The sequence below is a fragment of the Cataglyphis hispanica genome, chromosome 5, assembly GCF_021464435.1.
Source record: "Cataglyphis hispanica isolate Lineage 1 chromosome 5, ULB_Chis1_1.0, whole genome shotgun sequence".
Classification (NCBI taxonomy): Eukaryota; Metazoa; Arthropoda; class Insecta; order Hymenoptera; family Formicidae; genus Cataglyphis; species Cataglyphis hispanica.
In genome coordinates this window covers 5,673,729-5,690,226 of record NC_065958.1, presented here as the reverse complement: position 1 = coordinate 5,690,226, position 16,498 = coordinate 5,673,729, and the positions used below count along the sequence as shown (strand labels likewise).

Genomic DNA, 16,498 nt, shown 5'->3' with positions numbered 1-16,498 from the left:
ATAAGTATAAAAGATGAGTTTCAAATTATAATAATTTTGCAATTTTCGTAGTTTTGAAAATATTTAAAATATTATATTGTGCGAAAATTCCGATAATTGAATTCTTAGAAGACAAAATCGCAAAGTTTAATCAGATCTCTAAAATCATAATCAGTAGACAAAGTTTTATTTTATATTGTAGTATATAGTTTAATCAATAGATAATTAGAAATCTATAATTTGATTTTTGGTGATCCTATTCTATAATTGATTTTTGATTATTTCAATATTGTTTTAAATTTAAGTAAAAAAAATCTTTTTTCAAAAATGTATATAAATTGAATTAATTTTACTTAAAAATATTTTACGCGTGCGTTTTTTCCATAATTTTTATATTAAATATTAATTTAATATTAAAATTATATCTTTTTCTTTCTTTCTTAAATAAAATATCGAAGTAAAAAAATTTCTATAAGACAATAAAATTACTACATATATGTATGTGTGTATTTATAAAATTATTTATAAATATAAGTATTACATTTAATTTTTTCAATATCTCTGATATTTAAAAATCATAAATAAGAAGAAACATAATTACATAGATACATTAATTATATTTCAAAATTGTAGGATCATAAGGTGTACCCTGAAAAGGTGATCCTTTTGCATTCCATGCCTGCTTCAAAGTAGCCTCCATCTTCTATAAATGCAATTATAAATTGTTAAAATATTCATTATTTTTTTTTATATATTAGTTAGACATAGATAATTACAATTTGCTCAGACGTTGGCTTGCCTAAAAGCTTTTGTTGTTGATTCCACATTAATTTCTGCACTTTCATCTGTTCCTCTGGTATCATATCATCTAAATGTTTTGAACAGTCAATCTTGCTCAAATCAATTTTTGGTTCGTCGACTATTAAGGCTTCCCACCATCTTTCAGTAGCTTTCTCAAGATGAATCTATAATCACAGATAAATAAATGAATATTACAAGTTGAATACAAATTCGATGTTTTAGAAAGTTAAATATAAGATAGTTTATACATATTGAATATACATTTATGTGCTTTCCAGCTTCAATACTCCATATAGATTCATCTTTCCGTATCTTAAAACTAAGCTTGCCATTAAAAATATTATCCCATTTGGAATCTGTTGAAGAATTCAAAGGCTTGACATCGATTTTGACTTCGTCTGAACTTATATTGACCCTAATTGTATCTTTGGATATCTTAACATGTTCTGGTATCTTTACAAGTACATCCAAGTCATTCAGTGTCTGTGTCCAAATATAATTGTCTCTTACAGCTCCATTATAACTATCTGACACATTATCTGTCTTGAATGATTGTGCAGGAGGTGGATTAATGTTGGTAGATTCACTGCACGAGTCAATTTCAATTTCTTGCACAGCTGGTGGAACAAGTGTACAATTTTCGTTGTCTGTTAAAGTTAACTGATTTGAATATGATCTGCTATTGCTGTTCTTGATCGAGTCATACTTTACAGGTATTGTCTTCTGTAAAGTTGATGCAATATTTTTCCATTTGTACATGCTATTTGCTACAAGTTTCTCTGCTACTCCAGGTGGAAAGCCTAATTTTTGTTCCAAGTTTGATTCGACATAAAAGTCTGTGCTATTGTAAAATATTATTATACAAGAAAAAATTATAATATATTTTTGTAAAATGTTATTGTATGAAAAGAGATTACTGAGAATAATTTAGGGCATTTAAAAATACAGGGTAAAATAGAATAAAAATATTGATGTTTTTAATAGCATACTTACCATCTGTATAAAAATCCAAAAAAGGCATCCAAGAAATTATTAATGTTTTTTTCTTCACGAAGTATGTGTAAAAATGCTTGATCGTGGTCCATACCCATAATTGAATTGAGAAGAAAATTTACTAAATTATTTAAGTCCTACAAATACTTAACGCATTCTGCTAATACATAAGAAGCAGCTTGTCAAATTTTTATAGAAAGATTGTAAAAAATTGAACTGTTTTGAACAAATTTGGGCTTTTATATTTAAGCTTACAGCTTAAAATTTTTATTAATAATGGTTAAATAACCTATATATAGAATAATCTACAGGAAATGGATTGCTTGCTGAAAATAAAGTAGTTGATATATAATACAATATGTATAATTTATGTCAGAGCTTAAATATGTGCTCGGAAAAAATGTTGATCACGTTTAGTTCTAAAAATTTAAGTAATCTAAAGAATATTAGGTGATACAGACATAATATAATATGATACGCGTGCGTACTGCGAGATAACGCTTTATTTCTGTCAGTATCAGCTGATGGCTGATGTTCTCGGAAATTGGCAGTAAATATCAGGATGCAGCCGACCGCGTTCAGCAAAGAAAACCGCTCAATAGCAATCGAACGTGATTGGCTCTTACTTTTAGAACCAACAAATCAACGTCGAGCGTTGACAGGACGATAACTATATGTTTTCTCTGCAGAACGCGGCCATAGTAAACGTCAAATGCGAGTGGTTGTCATTTAAACAAATGGAAAAAAGTTGAAATACTATAATTAATATTGTCTGGAAAGGATATTTATTAGCTATTACCAAATAAAAATATATTAGATTACGAGTGGTAATCTGGAAAGAGACGGTATTTACATGTTGGCACTTGTGAAAATAGCTCTGTGTCTACATAATATTTTGGGCAATTTATTAATTACAAAAATTAATTAAACAGCGATCTGTATAATATATTAATTCACTGCATATAATTAGTAAATTAATATAGCGATCATATAAGAAGTCGCTAAAACATAACCTTCTGTCTGTTATATTAAATAGTGTACACTATGGCAAGTGTTCCTGGCTTTACATTAGAAACTGCGAAAGGTAGATAGAGTTTAAACAGTCCATTTAAAAATTACATATTACTGAAAAATTATATCAAATTAATATATAAGCAAACTTTTCTTGTTTTCTTTTACAGCTATATTGACAGATATCCTGACAGCACTGAATACACCAGAGAATTTGCAAAAGTTTGCAGAAGCAAAGGAAAATTCCGGCAATGAAATGTTGAAAATGATGCAATTTGTGTTTCCATTAGTGACACAGATTCAAATGGATGTTATAAAAAATTATGGTTTTCCAGAGGGAAGAGAAGGTGTGTATATATACGTGAGAATATATTGATAACATAGAATAAAAATTAACTGCTGTATGTACACAAAACAGGAACTGTACAATTTGCACAGCTCATTAGAGCTTTAGAGAGAGAAGACGCCGAAGTAGCACAATTACATAGTCAAGTTCGTTCGTATTTTCTTCCACCAGTTACAATAAATTCTTCGACTGAAGCATCTCTCTAGAAAAACAGTTGAGTCATATCTATATATAAATTATTATGATAGGAAATCTTTGTATACATATATTATTTTTATTTCAAAACTGCTTCAACAGCATAAATAAGGATAATTTATACAAGTTGAGAAAATTATCACATGTTTTCTCTGAAAACAAATAATGGTTTTTATATTATGTTTCATTTCGTTTGTTATATATACTTTTTAATATTTTGACAAGTTAATTATATATATATATATATATATATATAAAATTCTCTGATCATCACTTAATGTTAAGCTTATGTGTAATATTCTAGTAAGGGTATTTGTGTAAAGATAAATAACATTTTTTTATGAAAGGAGTAATAAGAATATTGTAATTCTATCCCCATTTCATTACAGAATACTTTTGAATACTCTTGCTTAAATATAGAGATTCCAACTAATATAAATATAAATTTAGTAAGTATAAATTTGTATATACACATTTTCTCCCATGAAAAGAAAGTTCCAAGAAATTTTAAATATTTAATTTAGAGAAAAGAAAAACTTAAAATTTTTATATTTATTTGTATAGTATTAATAAGTATATCATATAATCTACTAAAATATATAATATTTTTTTATTTATATAAATGTTCTTTGAATTTTTCTGCTATTACATCTTAACTCTAAAAACTAACCAAATACTCCACTGTTCGCACAGAGTTGAAGTTGTGTATACATCATGATCATTTATATGTTTATTATACAAATAAGTAAAGAAGATTTCTAATTATATAAATAAAATCGAAAAATATAGAATGCTGTGATACATTTTCTATTAGGTACAATGCCTAATAGAACCATTTATGTTTTGAATATATATATATATATATATATATATATATATATATATATATATATATAATCAAATGGCTTAAAACAATGATTGTATAATTATAATAAATTTTCACTCATTATATATACATTTTACCTTCATATTCTCGCGAACATCTGGATAAATACATATTAAATATACAGTTTCACTCATATAAGCAAGTATATTAAAATTGCATAAAGCCAACAAAAATTATAGATTTAACGATAAATAATACATTGGAATTATTTCCTTGACATTTACTTAGAACAGTTTGAATCGTGCAACTTGATTTACTTGAATAGAGATAAGCCAATACAGTCCCCTTTGCCAATGTATAGAGTAAAATTTTCTTTGTATAAAATTGTAAAATGCATTATTATTTTTTTGAAGAAAAAGATGCTGAGATCATATAAGAAAAAATTCAATGATTTTATTTGAAAAAAATTTTGCTTATGACCTTTATTTATCCATAAACGGATATATATATATATATATATATATATATATATATATATATATATATATATATATTGGGAAACAAATATCTTATAATCAAAAAAATATCAGCGATAACTATAAATAACAAATTTAAGAAAAGAAAAAGCTCAGCAAATTTTTCTGCAAAGGCATAAAACCTGAGAATAACAATATTGAAAACACAGAGTTTTAAATATCATTAAAAATTTTCTATGCTGGTTAGAGCACTACAAATATTTGACAAAGGGGAGCAATATGCTGTGTAATATTATGTACATTTCCTATATAAATCAAGATACGCCTATAACTTGTCTTATACATAAAGAAAGATTCGTATTTTCGAGTCATTCGTGTTTAAAAAAAACATGATAGCAAATAGGCAAGAACATCTTGTAAACTTGTTATAAATTTATCTTACAAATAATTTCATTTTTAAATAACTTTAGATATTAATGCAAACGGTTAAATTGCAAATAACTTTAAATTAGAAATAACGCATTGTTATTTTAATTCATTTAGATATCAATGATTCTCGAATAGACACACTTATTAGTTTTTTGAATTTGATTTTTTAGCTATGCCAAATCTGCACAAAACATGCTTTATAATCGATTAAAATCTAGAGTCAAGAGATAATAAAAACAATACAGTTTATTCCCTTATTACTCGTGTCGTTAGCGTGAATGCTATCTTCACAGTTGCATTTTCGTTTAAAAGTGCCTTGCTGTGTCATAGGTCGCAGTAAGTCATTCATAGAAATGATTGACTATACAATATGATTGGCTATGTAAGGAATTGGCATACACTTTGCAACATACTAGCTGCCTTTTGAATTATGAATTCTTTTTTTAGAAAGCAAGCCACAACATTGAATTTTTTATAGATCATAATCGACACATCTTAAGCATATAACGGCGAACGGAATTATGTTCGATACATAATAGTGCTTTTGCAAATCACGATTACAGTCTCACGATCTCGTTTTGTTGTTTTTCTTTTTACTATAGAAAACGTGTGTACAAATATAAAACGCATAAACTGATCTCAACGCCAGCGTTATGTTATATTCTTTCCTCAGCAGCAAAAGCGGTATTGCTGAGCAATCTTCCTTCGAATCAATTCATACATAGAAAATATACATTATATAGAGAAAGGAGTGTATATATAAAATCCAGTCATACCTTGGAATCGCTTAAGCGTTTTGAGTTAAAACATGATTTATGTGTTGTATCTTTTTTAATCACCCAATTCTCTTAATTATGCGTATGCCACCCTCTACTAGTTAGTGTTGTTTAGGTGATTACTCCACGACAAACTTTAAAAAGCGAGTACATGCAAAAAGAAAAAACTTGTACAACCAATATAAGTGTGTTGCAATATAATCCATCAAAAAGTAATGCTTTAAGTTATCAATAAAATGTTCATTGATAAAGATGTCTTCTCCGTCTCACATCGATCTTATTCTCTCCATGCATAATTGCTATAATTAAAATCATGTTTTACCGTTGTAACCGAAATCTATACCATACAGAGTTACATGCAGAATTGCAAATCACGTCTCGTAAATCGCAATCGCAACTATGAAGCTTTCGATTGATCAATCAGGCTACGAGAGGAACGGATTAGCCATAGAAGTTGTATTCGCTGTCCATGGATCCTGCCGAATCTGATTGATTGTAGGACGGGGTGGTGGAGTCACAGTTGCAAACGGATTTGCTGCATATGACATAGTTGCTGCAAATACATTCATGTTCAATTATTAATTAACAATAATTTATGATACTTATTGTTTCAAGCATTTAAACATCTTTTAATATATCAATATTCAAGATTTTTTTAAACCATATCTCGAATGAAAATAAAAAAATGTCATTTTCTAACGTAAAGATATAAAAGAGTATAAAAAACAAATATTTTGTATTTGTACATAAAATGTAAAATTTTCTGTTTCTTGTTTTTTCCAGTCATTGATAATTGGTTATTCGTAATTCTAGATATGACCTAGGTCTTTTAAACTCTAAGTTTACACAATATTATTATATTGTAGTTTAATATTTATTATCTCATTCTGTGTGTATAATAATGTGTGTAATAAATATATCTTATGAAATAGAAATATATAATTGCAGAAATTAAGAATATATATCGAAAAAGAATTAAATTTATCTGCAAAAAAAAAATATTTTATTAGGATATTATAAGTTATTACATATTCACATACAAAGAAAGATCACAGTATTCTCTTATTATTAATTCAAAAAAGAAATGAGAAATAGATTGTACAACATATAAAATATATCATTTTATATATGTACATATATACATATATATATATATATATATATATATATATATATATATATATAATAATAATAAGCATGGTAATTACGTTGCATATAATAATAAAATCATGCAATCATGCCACATTCTTAATCATATTGTTGATACTCACAAACTTATTTCCAATGAAACGCTATTTGTAGACATAGGGTATGTTACAGAATAAAATATACTTTTCATAAGAGAGAGATATTATATTACTATTGTATTATATTATCTAATGAATATTATTTATTTAGAGATTTCATAATAGAATATATAATTTTAAAAAACAAATATTTTTTGAGACAAATATGAATTCTGATTTTGAATACTGGACTTTTCTTTCTCGATATTTATATGTTTTATTTAAATATTTATATGTTTTATTTAAATGAGATGCGAATAAAAATGTACCTGCAGGCGTGGGAGCCGTAGGCTTAATTGTCGAAGCGCTGACAAGGTTATCCAAATTGACGAGCGCTGAGTTCTCTCCTAAAAAGGATTGTGGTGTCTTCTTTACAGCACCGGTACTAGCAGTAAGATTCTCAGCCATGCTTTCCAGATCAAAAGGATCTCCCGATGTTGTACCACCTATTTAAAAATTACATAATTGCAATAGAAAATTAATGCATCATTGGAAAAGCATGATTTGCATGATTCAATGATTCAAGTACCATTATTAACTGTCTGTGGACTGGCTCCGAGTTTTCCTCTGTTGGTGATCACATCAAATTCATCTAAATCGCTAAGCGGACTCGTCACAGCAGCATTACCATTGTTTTGAGTGGAAAAATTGTTAAAACCTGGTCCTGTACCGTTAAAGCCGTTGGTAGTGGTACTAAAGGTGGTAACCGAAGACACCGGCGGCAAATTGAATCCTATATTCTGAGGCGATTGTGCGGCAAATCCAATATTCTGTGTCAAGGTTGAATTGTTAAAAGATGGCGATGAGGATGTTATGCCATCTTGAGCCGCCTAAAAAAAATTTTACAAATCGATGAGTTTTTACGAATCTGTTCGCAAAACTTGTAGAATTCGTCAAAGAAAAAAATTTATATCACCTGTACTTTGCTTGTCTCCGATTCAGTAGTAGCAGCAACGAATACTGGTGACCAAGGATCGTTTATACGAGGAGGAGACACGACTGTAGCAGGAGACGGAGCAGGTGCACGCCATGGATCAATAGTGGCTGCTGTAATTAAAAATGATAATATGGTTATACTCGATTATTTACAAAGTTATTAATCAGATATCAGTATAGAAATCAAAGAGTAAATATAAATATTTATTCTCTTTATTATTCTTTTTATTATTATTTTAATAAAGATACAAATACAACTTTACTAAATCGTGAAATACAGTGAAAAAAAGTAATTTAATTTATATCTAACCTGAAGATTCTGAGATCATTATCCAAAATCATTAAAGATGTAAGAACATGCAAAAAAATATAAATACGGGAATTAAGTAATAGTTTAATCATGTCAAGAATATACTTCACCGGGATAATGAAACTTACTTGGTCGTTGTGGAGGAACGGGCGTCCACGGGTCTATCGCAGCTGACGTGGTACTCGTTGTTGGAGCACTCCAGGGATCGTTTTGCGGCTGTATAAAACAAGAATATTATTCAATTATTCTACAAAGATATCATTCCATCATCTATACATTACTTTAAATGTGCTAATGTCCTCTAACATTCATCAAGGGCATACCTTACGTTCATAAATCTTAGATAAATCCAAAGACTGTGATGCATCATGCAAAAACGATCTCGTATTATCATGCAAAATGCGATTGTTTAATTTTAAGATTGACTGGAATAATTAATAGATACCTGAGGTCTAGATGGTGTTACCGGGATACCCCAAGGATCAGTTTGTACTGAAGAGCCACTCGCTTCTCCTAGATTTACATCGAGTAAATCAAGCATATGACTTTGTTTTTCAGTTTGCGGAGTTCTGAAATTCAGATATATATAGCATGTTGATATGTAAATGAAAATCGACCATTCGCTAGGTATATCGAATTACTAGATTGCACTGGAAATTCTGACTTATGTGATTACTCACTTAAAATCTTGTTGACTCTGACTGAGTGCTAATTGCAATCTAACATCGTCACTGCGTCTTCTTTGTTCCTCTTGCTCTGCTTCTTCTCTAGACATAGCCAAGGCCAGCTGTAGTTGTAACTCTTCTTCGCCTACTGTTTGCGGTCTTGCGGCTTCCAGTTCCGCTGAAGGATAAATTTATTGTATTAATTCTTATATAAAGCAAATAATATTTCTGTTTATCTCACGTATAAAAAAAAGATATGTGGACATACATCAAGATCTGTAAGATATGATAAAAAAAAACTAGGTCAGATACGTAAGAATTCTCGTCATAATTTTAATTTTGAAGATATAATAAAAATATTAATATTCATATTAAAAAGAAATTTACTTGCACGTCTAGTCGATAAGTCGGATAAGTGACAAGGCTCCCAATCTTGAAACTGGAAAACAAAATAATAATACATAAATTATAGATTAGAACTTTATATAGTTATAACACTCTCATGGTGAATATTGCTTACATCACTGCTGACAGGTGACATAGTGTCCAAACCATCACTTCCAAAACCACTAACTGATTGTGCAAACCTCTCTTTTGCTTTCAATGCTCTAGCTCGCTCATTTCTCAATCTCTCGTCATCTTTTAATAAGGCCACTAATTGTTTTGCTTTTTCCCTCACGTTAATTCCTTGATCTTTGTGCCCATCCATATATTGAAAATCTATGAAACAGCAATTGGACTGTGTTAGAAAAATGTAATTGAAGCAATATTATTATTTAACTGTTTTGTTTGTGTTTTAAGCTATCAATTTAAATTTTTAATGCTTCAATAATTTACCAAATACGTGAAAATATATAATTTCATATATTATAAAATAATCCAGCGTTTGTTACCTTTTAAGGTTTGGATGGCAAAAATATTCTCTTTACACTGTTGCGCTACCTTTTCACTTCCCGTCTTAATAAGATATTCTAAGAGAACTAGAGCTTTATATACGTGTCGCCAGTTTTTCCCATGATCATTTAATCTTTTCCATAGCATTTGCATAATTTCCGTAAATGCTACTACATTGTATGTTAAGTCAGCAATTTCTGCCATAAGTGTACTACTTGGACCCCAAGGATCATTGCTGGTAGCTTTTCGTACAGCTTTCTATAGAAGAGAATAGTTATTATCGATCAAATTTTTTGTGATACCCAAAATTTTCATATATTCAGATTCAATTAATTTTTTTTTTTAATTTCATAATTTTTTTTTAAAGTTTCGTTTTTACATATTAATAATGAAGAATATCAAGTAATATAAACAGAACTTCATTAATTACCTGAGCATTGCTGTAATTATGGGCAAGATTCATAATATCTCGCCTAATACCTGCTAGATTCACCTGCATAACGTCTTGACCTTGTCTTCTCATCTAAAATATTATCGCTACATGTTACTCAATCGTAGTATTATGTATTTTACTTCTAGAAACTCTCCCATATTTATTATCATGTTCAAATGCGAAAAATATATCATCATATATTAAACATTTAATGTATAAATAAATTTTTATTGAATTTATGTAATATAGAGATCGTCTCATAGTTTCTCTAAACCTTCTCTTAACTAATTCCTAATGTAAATATAATTTTTATATAACAATAGCAGATACAAATTAATTATAATTTACGATGCAAGTAACATCTAATAATAAATATGGGTATTTTGCTTATACAAAAGCCATGCAACTAAGTATATGCGTTATTTCGTACACTATAAGACCACTAATATATAAAACCAAATTTTTCAGTGAGATATACTTGGACATATAATTAATTAACAGCAGGAAGTGTTTGGAGTTTAAAACCAAGCATGCAAATTAAATTACTTGTTAAAACAAAAAAGACTGAAAAAAAATATATAATTTGTATAAAGATTATTATCACATATATCATTAATCTTTCTACAAATTATTAAATATGAATCATGATGCAATTGCCCATAACTTGATAATTATCATGTTATAATTTCTCTAATAAGTGTTATTTTATTAATACAAAATAATATATATCGAATTAAAAATACAATTACAAAAAGAGGGATACTTGAATAAAATAATTCCATACCTAAATAAAGAAAGAAAAAAAAGAATAAAAATACAATATACACACAAAGCATTTCCTCATTATAATCAAAAATATGATTATAAGGCATATTTTTCCTTTAGAAACCACCCTTTTCAACATATAATTCATAAATTTTCCAATATATATTTAAAAATGTATGCTTACATACTTAGTATAAAAATATAAAAAACGTTGTCGAGAATATTTTGAGATCAAAGAAAATTTCTATTTTATTTCTTTGGATCTATGTTATTTCGTAGGAAAGTTTTCTGAGATGTGCCTATATATAATTTATAATTGTCGTCATTTAGCTTTTGTCTTTCATATAATTGTCATTTATAGGGCTTTATGGGGTACAGTGGCAAGATGTAAAATCAAAATCGAGCCCAAATAGTTATATATAATAATATTTAATGCAATACTGACTTGCATAATGTATATTTGTCATTATCAGTTTCACTACCCATCATCATTATGATATTATTCAGCTGATAAATGCTGTAAACCGATAGGTGCATCATATATATATATATATATATAACAAAAAGATTGATAAATTAAAATAATTTGAATATAAGTCACATAACACATAACAATAATTTTTCTCATAAAAAATAATAAATTATTTTCACAGAGATTGACAGATATTATTTACTGAAACACAGAGATCTTCTCTAATAATATGCTTTAACATCAAGTTTTACATTGTTAAATAAGTGCATTTAATTCATCAATTGTGAACACTAAATTTACCTTCTGCATTGCCATTCTTGACTAATGAAATATCGCTGGTGTTGTTGATGAAGACTTGCCCAGAAATATAGAAAACTTCCAAATACTCCGAATCACAACAAAAGCCTGGACTATCAGATGACACGATAAATAAGTAACGAAAATTGGATGTTCATTTACCATGATGTACATTTTAATGCATGACACATCATTTTGCATATGGATGATAATGACACATTTATTTTGTTAAATACTAATATTATGCAAATGAATATTACATGAAATTTTATAATATCGAGAGTCAATAAATTTTTAATAAACAAATTCTAAAATTATGAATGTGCGCAAAAAAAATAATAACGTATATATATATACAGGGTATCCCTAAAAATCGGGACCAAATTTATATAATATCCTAATGAGATTGAGTAAATAAAAAAGTTTATATAAAGCAATGCCCCCGAAAATGCTTTATTAAAAAGTTATAAGTTTTCAAAAATAAAAGTGTAAAATTGTTATAACTTTATTAGAATCTTAAACTATATTAGATAGAATCGTTGTTATTAATAGTATGGAATATTATAATGGACAACTCGCAATTATTGTTTACATGTCTTGACATATATGGTCTCTAGACTTCTATTATACATCTTTGCTTCTGTTAGACTTTAATATGTTTATTGTCATAATTCTGTTTAAATCGTTATGATTTCATGTTTGAGATTATAATGAACAACTACACTTTTTCTGAATTATGTGATATGCATAATATGTCAGTGATTCCGTCTAACAAGTTATACAAACAATTTAACTCACTTATATATTTTTGAACGCTTATAATTCTTCAATAAAGCACTTTCAGACATAAGTTTACATAAACTTTCTTTTACCTATACTCGACTCTTCCCATTAACACATTGTATAAATTTGATCTTTATGGACATCCTGTTTTTAATATATTTGCAAATCAGTAGCATGAGAATGGCAGTTAATAACAATTATAGCAGCTGTCAAAGAAAAAAAAAGAAAAAAAAAATTTGTATTCTGTTTCTAAAATAGGCACAACTCATATATTTTCTAAAAATTTTTTCTTATACGTCATATTATTAATTATTACATCATATTATATATAATACCTTGTTTTAATAATATAGTTTAAATATTTTTTTTACTAAGAAAAAATGAATATATATAATTATACTTTCATACATACATATACATACACATACATAGCTAAATATTGATTTATAACATATACATTGGCTCCAATGGCCTTTGCAAAATGTCACCATCTATAAAATGTATTATTTTACAAAATTAAGAATATACCGCAAAGAAGTAGTTTTAATAATTAAGTTTTAATAATTAATCATGGTGATATTAGAAAGTAAAAACCTTTTGTGCCTTTAATTTTTTCAAAAACGAGTGCCGTTATCTTTTTTTATTATATCTATTATTTTTTGTAATATACATTTAAAATTAAATTAATGTATCAAATGTGCTAAGTAATAAAGATCGACTATATACGTATGTAAAAAAATTATGACATTGTATTTAACTTGAAAACCTGAAGTGTTATTAGATTTTATGCTTGTTATGTGGCTGTTATGTTATTTAAAAATAACGTTCTTGATAAGCAAAGCATGGGAAGAGAGAGAAAGAGAGAGAATTCAACCTTTTAAAAGTTTTTTCATTTACACAAGGAAAAATAAAACCTATTATGCTGTCCTATTTGCAGATGATAATACATGCAAAAAGTTTTGCGAAAAAAAATTACTTACGTTGATGGAGGTAAAGATATACACCTTCCTTTAACAAATTGTACTGCTTTTCTGCAAAAAAAAAAAAAAAGAAATCTTTATTATTTATAACATGCTTGTATTATTGTGTTTCTTTATCTTATCGTAGCTGTTTGGCATAGGTAGTATTTTATTCTTCATCGGAGCAATGCGCTATCTCAGTATATATAAATTATTAATATAAAAAATTGATAAGGGACTTTTTCATGATGTCTAATGATCAAATTAGCAACAGCTACAGATTTTACTATAATCTTTAGGATATTTGAGAATGAGTTTATGAATGATTTGAGAACGATGCTATTATCTATGTTTCTTTAAAATGACGATAAAAAATTATTAATAATACTTATCATTTATTATGATTGTACATAAACGATATCGATGTTTTGCTTTAAATTTATAATGATAGAATACATATGCTTATCTTCAAAACGTAACAATAATGTCATGAGCTGAGCATGACTAGGCAAATATCACTACTAAGAACTGTTTACGGAAAGTGAAAAGCAAAAAAATTGCCAATAAAAAAAAAAGCAGAAGTTACATTAAACTATATAGTAAACTGTGAAATCTTTTATAAGGTTTCCTTCTATCATGTTAATAGCATTATACATTGTCCATGAAAGTATTGATCATTGTCCTCTGTACCCTTTTGTATCATCTGGCCAATTTTTATTTAACATATATATTAGCTCGCGTATTAATGTTGTAATATTTTTATTACATTAATTGTTTATTACTGCTTCAAAATTGTTACAAATAAAAGGATTATATTTCCAAGTATAAATTTAAAAAAATGAAACAGAAGCACTTGTTTATTATTAAAATTCACAATGAGATAGAAAACTTTAATTTAATTCGTACACAGTTTAAAAACATAAGTAAAGGATGTTCAGGATCATATGAAATTGTGACACATAGAGTAGAGACAACGACGGAATGAATAGCAGGAAACATATACATACACACACACACACACACACACACACACACACACACACACACACACATATATATATATATATATATATATATATATATATATATATATACGAGAGCAGGAAATTATTACTATTGTACAATTACTATTAAATATATTTAGAGAGATTCTCGCGAGGGTCGCGTCGCAAATTCTTGTCACCTTAGATTCACGGCTGAGCGAAAACGAAATCGCGGGTTGAACGTTCTCCGCGTCAACTGTCGGATTTTGGCTCGCATACGCTATCGAGGCGAAGTGAATGTCAGCGGGGGAGAGAGTAACACGCTGGCGAGAAACGCACGAATGTATATTGCCCGTTGTTTAAAGAGCAACCTCGGCGTCTCGCGTCGCGGCGCGCGCTCATTCACTCGGCCAGCCGTGACTTACCCAAGAGAGAGGTAGGAGCGAGTCGAGCGTGGCGCACGTACGTACGTACGTACGTACATACACACCTATCATCGATCCTCGGAGGGATTCTCGCCGCGAGTTAGAGAGCCCAAGTAGATATACATGACATACATACTACGTCAATTTCGCCAAGTATATCGCACGTTATCCTCCTCTTTCTCTGCTCCGATTTCGGAGCCGAGGCTCGCGCATATGACGGGCGCGGTCGTAAACGCGGGCGTATAACATCGACGAGGTACGCTCGTGGAGCTGTTATCCTTGCTCATCTTACTCGTCTCTCCGCGGGAAAATAAATAACGGTCGCGGCGAAACGTCACGCGTGAGATTCCTCGTGTGTTGGCGATCCCGTTGCATTCACTCTGTCTTGTCTCGCCTTTGAGTCGCGACTCGATCGAGCGACGACGATGACGATGAGGAAAGTGATGAGGAGGACGACGAAGATGACGATATTTTTGTACTCACCTTACGCGTACGTGTTGATATCACTCGGAAATTTTGAGATGCGGAACTTTCGGACCGATCGGGGAGAGACGAAATAATATAAGACACTTATGACAAGTCCATTCACAGGCACTGACGAATTACTATGGTTGCAAGATGGCGCAAGATGGCGCTCGAAAATATTTCCGCTACGTTCGTCGCGCAGAGCATCGCGCGATCGCGCTGAATCGCGCACGAGTGTTGCGTCGCGTTTATAAGCGATATTCCGTTTTCCTAATCATTGTAAATGCGATTACGAGAAGAGATATAGATAGCATAAAAGAATTTCATCTTTTAACTGTAATAATCTCTTTTTGTCACAGGCACACACGATCTTTTCGCGAGACAATTAGCGTCTTAAATAAAACTTTTTTCTTAGCAATATTTTTAAAAAATGCGCATATATAAGAGATTTCATAATTTTTATCATTAATTAAAACTTGCTAATTATAATTAATCGTTATAAACATTTTTACAGAGAAAATACATAAATTTTAATAAGCATTTTTCTATCTAAAAATGAAGGAGTTCCACATTTTAATTATTCTTTTTTATTTATTGTTACATTCATAGTCGACTAGATTGATTTTACAAATATTCTATTTATATTGCAATTTAATTTTAACGATTTATTTTTAAGCTATTACAAAGGATAATCCTTATAAATCTTCTAAATCTCTTTAATTAGATACTGCGCATACAACACATAATGTACATATATAATATATGTGTGGTCATAGCACAGTTTTTAATTAAGGCACACTAAATCAAAATAAATCCTGAGAGCATTATATTTTATCTCTGCAGAGAAGTTTAACTTATTAAGAGATGCAAATATAATAAGATAGAGAAAGTATTCAAATACTTATATTCAATTTAAAAGTGCATCAATATTTGAATACTTTTAGAAACCATGCATATGCATGATATTAAAATATTATAATTAATTTATTATCA

General features: G+C 28.9%; 3 protein-coding genes across 12 annotated transcripts in view; 1 reads left to right on the top strand and 2 right to left on the bottom strand.

Moving 5' to 3' along the window:
* Positions 1 to 3,823, top strand: part of LOC126849481 (protein C10) — a 32,904-nt gene extending 29,081 nt beyond the window's left edge. The window contains exons 2-5 of one of the 3 annotated variants that reach the window (XM_050591356.1): positions 2,810 to 2,857; positions 2,955 to 3,131; positions 3,203 to 3,343; positions 3,715 to 3,823. In XM_050591356.1, coding sequence (XP_050447313.1) covers positions 2,810 to 2,857; positions 2,955 to 3,131; positions 3,203 to 3,336 — 359 coding nt within the window. In that variant the 3' untranslated portion in view covers positions 3,337 to 3,343; positions 3,715 to 3,823. Of the gene's footprint in view, positions 1 to 2,709; positions 2,858 to 2,954; positions 3,132 to 3,202 lie in introns of those variants that run through there. The other 2 variants (XM_050591355.1, XM_050591357.1) reach the window with 2 other exon arrangements.
* Positions 465 to 1,914, bottom strand: LOC126849471 (nudC domain-containing protein 3). Of its 2 annotated transcripts, none has more exons than XM_050591330.1 (4): positions 1,774 to 1,914; positions 1,042 to 1,616; positions 756 to 944; positions 465 to 682 (listed from the first exon to the last, which is right to left on the bottom strand). In XM_050591330.1, exons 1-4 carry the CDS (start codon positions 1,799 to 1,801, stop codon positions 590 to 592), a joined length of 885 nt encoding a protein of 294 aa, XP_050447287.1. In that variant the 5' UTR covers positions 1,802 to 1,914; the 3' UTR covers positions 465 to 589. The 2 variants fall into 2 exon arrangements, with proteins under 2 accessions (XP_050447287.1, XP_050447286.1); XM_050591329.1 differs by having other exon boundaries at positions 1,042 to 1,621; positions 1,774 to 1,908.
* Positions 3,824 to 3,913: 90 nt separating the features above from the next.
* Positions 3,914 to 15,873, bottom strand: LOC126849465 (epsin-2). 7 transcript variants are annotated; one of them, XM_050591315.1, is made up of 15 exons: positions 15,524 to 15,873; positions 13,654 to 13,704; positions 11,894 to 12,003; positions 10,354 to 10,446; positions 9,923 to 10,181; positions 9,550 to 9,749; positions 9,417 to 9,468; positions 9,045 to 9,207; positions 8,810 to 8,933; positions 8,493 to 8,580; positions 8,035 to 8,165; positions 7,648 to 7,948; positions 7,388 to 7,564; positions 7,104 to 7,124; positions 3,914 to 6,385 (listed from the first exon to the last, which is right to left on the bottom strand). In XM_050591315.1, the coding sequence occupies exons 3-14, from the start codon at positions 11,906 to 11,908 to the stop codon at positions 7,108 to 7,110; spliced, it is 1,620 nt and encodes a 539-aa protein (XP_050447272.1). In that variant the 5' UTR covers positions 11,909 to 12,003; positions 13,654 to 13,704; positions 15,524 to 15,873; the 3' UTR covers positions 3,914 to 6,385; positions 7,104 to 7,107. The 7 variants fall into 7 exon arrangements, with proteins under 7 accessions (XP_050447272.1, XP_050447265.1, XP_050447266.1 ...); XM_050591308.1 differs by lacking the exon at positions 7,104 to 7,124 and having other exon boundaries at positions 15,524 to 15,871; XM_050591309.1 differs by lacking the exon at positions 7,104 to 7,124 and having other exon boundaries at positions 11,894 to 11,998; positions 15,524 to 15,871.
* Between the last annotated feature and the right edge of the window lie 625 nt (positions 15,874 to 16,498).